The sequence below is a fragment of the Chaetura pelagica genome, unplaced genomic scaffold (genome assembly GCF_000747805.2).
Source record: "Chaetura pelagica isolate M959 unplaced genomic scaffold, ChaPel_1.0 scaffold294, whole genome shotgun sequence".
NCBI lineage: Eukaryota > Metazoa > Chordata > Aves > Apodiformes > Apodidae > Chaetura > Chaetura pelagica.
The window spans coordinates 1,925,598-1,929,051 of record NW_009953068.1 but is presented as its reverse complement, the minus strand read 5'-3'; the positions used below and the strand labels follow the sequence as shown (position 1 = coordinate 1,929,051).

The following is a 3,454-nucleotide window of genomic DNA, read 5'->3' as shown; positions in this document are numbered from 1 at the left end:
ACTGCTCAGTGTTTAACTTGGTAGTGGTAATGCCCCTTGGATAACTATCCTTGCAGGGCTAACAGCATATGACCATTTGGGGTGGGGAAAATCAAGTGTATTCAAAAAAGTGTTGCCTGTTTCTACCCATGCTCATAGGTGGAGTGATGGCCAGTGTTTCTCCTGGTCTAACAAAAGCCTGAGGTGTCCTGACCTGCCCTCCCTCCTGCCCTGTCAGTGTGGGCTTATGAGGGAAAGTTTGTTCCGCAGTAACCTGCCAATTCTACATGGACCTGAAGATGTTTGTTTTCCCTTTTAACACCAAAAACTTCAATGAAATATTTGCGTGTAGATAACTGGGTTAAAACAAAATAGTCTGTACATCTTACAGATTTACTATGTAAATGCTTGATTTCAATTTGCTATGTAGAGTTGCTTTCTCCATTTAATATTTAACTGTATTGGTGCAATTAAAGTGCAGTGCAGCTCACTGACTTTTTTGCCTTGGATCTCAGTGGGGAGAGTATCTGGGCCTGGCAAAATTTGAAGTGATAGAAATCTTAATGAATTTGGTCCTGTGTCTTTTCCTTATGCTACCTTAGTGCAACAGTCCAGCAGCCCTTCCATGGTGTATGTGGCTGGATAGTTTAGTAGCTGCTTTCTGCTAGCACTTGCTGTTGCAAACACCATTCAAAGTAGATGGGTTTGTACAATGGTCAGAGCTGCTAGAGCAAAATCTGTAGCCTGAATAGGAATGAAGGTGGCAGCAGCTTGATGTCCAAATAAAAGTACTGTACCTTCCTGTTGGCAAGTGATGCCAGGCAAAATGCTCAGTCTGAGTGAAGGTGGGTGCATGTCAAGCAGTGTGTCTAGTGTTTGTGAAGCAGTATGAGACAGACAAGGGGTGGAAAACAGGCAAGTTCTGTGTTGCCACAGGATTTCATGAAGCATAAAATTACCTTTGCAGGAGCTAATTTCAAATACCACAGTAGGAGTCTGTTGTCCTCATCAATTTGTTCCAACATCACAGTGTTAAAAGCACTTGAACTGGGTGATGGAGAAGAAACTGATATTTTTATACTGAAAGTGAGAGAGCTGTAACAGGTGTTCACACAACTGTTATTGCTTTAAGTGCTATTTCATGTCTTGAATTAAACTAACAAAAAAAAGGTGGGGATGGGACAGGAGGCTATTGGTCACTAATATTCAAGGTGACAGAACTGGTTTGGGTTAAAAACTCAAGTAACTTGTTGCAATAAAGCATTCTATCTGAATATTGGGTAGCAGTAAAAAACACAGCTGTGCAGTATAACAAACTTACATAAAAAAATGTAGTCTGAGAATAAGTTGCTGTACTTTCAAGTTGGAAAATAGGGATGACTGCAAGAGGACCCTTAGTACATGCTACATACTGGTTTGAATCCAAAAAGCAAATGGAAAAGGCTAAGAGACTATCTTACCTTCCAGTGGAAGGACTGGACATAGGGTGTCAACATTCTAACTTTTATTCAGAATCAATCACAGCCATCTAAAAAATATTTTAGAAAATTTATTGAAAACTGACATACAAAGGATGATTTGGTCCCCAGAGAAGACAGACCAGAATCAGATCTTCCATGTTTCAAAATAAAGTTTTTCTTAATACTGCATAATGTTTGCCATTCTGCTGGTAAACAGCATTTTTTAAAGAAGCCAACAACAAATGAAACAAATACAGAAGTTTGAAAACACGCAGTAGCTTGTTCTCTCTTACCCTCTCCAAATGAATGCTACAGCAAGAACCTTGCTCAGTCTTAGGTGCTCAAGGCCTGCTCTAGTCCGCTCTCCTGCCCTATCAATTTAAGTGACTCAATTCTGTTCTATCACAAGGGCAAAAACAAGCTATGAGAAAAAATGTTTCCTTCCAAAGCACATCTCTTGGACACAAGTTTTTTCCCATCTCATAGTCTTTGTCAATAGTCCACCACTATATTCTTTTCTCAGATGGCAGAATAACAGGGTCAGTGATGCTGTATTAGCACTGAATGATGGGAGAAAAAATACACCTCTGAAAGTTAACCTTTGGTACAAACTTAACAGCACAAAAGAATACTTAAAAGCCATCCTCAAAAATTTCTCCTGCAAATGTGATATACAATTTGTCATTTTAAAGAGGAAAAAAGCCTGCATCTCAATTTGGTGTATCTAGACCCCTCCTGAGTTTTCTACATCCTGTCACAATTTCAGTGATGGTGAGATGGTTTAATAAAATTTTTGATTTATCCTTTATTTTCAGTTTATTTAGGATTCAGAACTATCAACTAAAAAAGTTCTAACCTTGAACTTTCACTATAATCCTGCAAGCTTAAAAATGGGGAATTATTTGGAGGCACCACATTTTCTACCTGCAGTGGCTACAGCCTTCTCCAAACTGCATGGCTCTGCTTTATACTCAAGCAATGTAGCATGTCAAAGGCTATAGACTTCAAGCATGTTCAGCAGCTTAAATAGTAACAAATTAGAGGTTTTACACAGTACATGCAGGAGATTTATAGCAGATCCTGAAATGATATTGACATAATAGCAAGAAAAAGCTGCACACGTTCTCCAATTCAGTAAAACTTCCAGAATGGTAAAGTTACACACCGGTTTCCAGCTATTCAAATACTACAATGTTTTTAGTGAAGCTCTGAAATGGCTTAGCAGTAGACAGCAAATTTCATACAAACTTCAGCAACAGAAGCAAGATAGGATTGAACAAATAGGGGTATCTTTCGAACAAGGCTTCTGATGTCAGCCAAAAGAAATGAAAGGATGACTGCAAAAGAGAATCTTGATTTTAAACTATCAACTATGGCTTATTCAACAGAAAGAAACATTATCACAAAGATTATCAATTAGCTGTGCAAAGGATGAGTAGATTTTCTTAGGCAAACAGCTGCATTACTGTGTACTTGTGCTCCTTTATGTTAGCAAGATGTAAAAACCAGACTGGGATGCTAAGACTCTGAACATAACCTATTACCTGGAAATTAATTTATTGCAAGAAAGCCTCAATTAAGATACCTCTGAGGAAGCTCAAGGACTGAAGAACAGAAGATAAAGATTCTCTGCCTTGTGTTAGGGTTTCAAGCTTAATGGAACTCTTGTGCGTTTGAGGAAAGGTACAAGCGGTAACGGGTTGAGGATTGCTGTTCTTAACCTCAGCAGGGTACAAAATTCTTTTGGCATAAAACTATATAAACTATCTGACATTATATTAATGGCACATGTTCTAAATTAAATTTTTAGTCTAGATTCCCTCAGGAATAAGTCAAGCATCTTTTCTACTTCACTACCAGTGCCAGCAGTCTGAATATTTGGGACCTGGTTACAAAGGATAATCACCATCTGACCCTCCCCATGGCAGAAAATCAGCTGTTATCTGATCTACTTACCAAGCTTATAAAAATTAAATTATGCCATTTATATAATAAAAAGTGACACTCAACTGACC

General features: G+C 38.3%; 1 protein-coding gene across 1 annotated transcript in view; it reads left to right on the top strand.

The window, feature by feature from the left end:
• XBP1 (X-box binding protein 1) overlaps positions 1–252 on the top strand; it is a 2,622-nt gene extending 2,370 nt beyond the window's left edge. Inside the window, 1 exon segment of the mRNA XM_009996871.1 lies at positions 218–252. Coding sequence (XP_009995173.1) covers positions 218–252 — 35 coding nt within the window.
• The last annotated feature ends 3,202 nt before the right edge of the window (positions 253–3,454 follow it).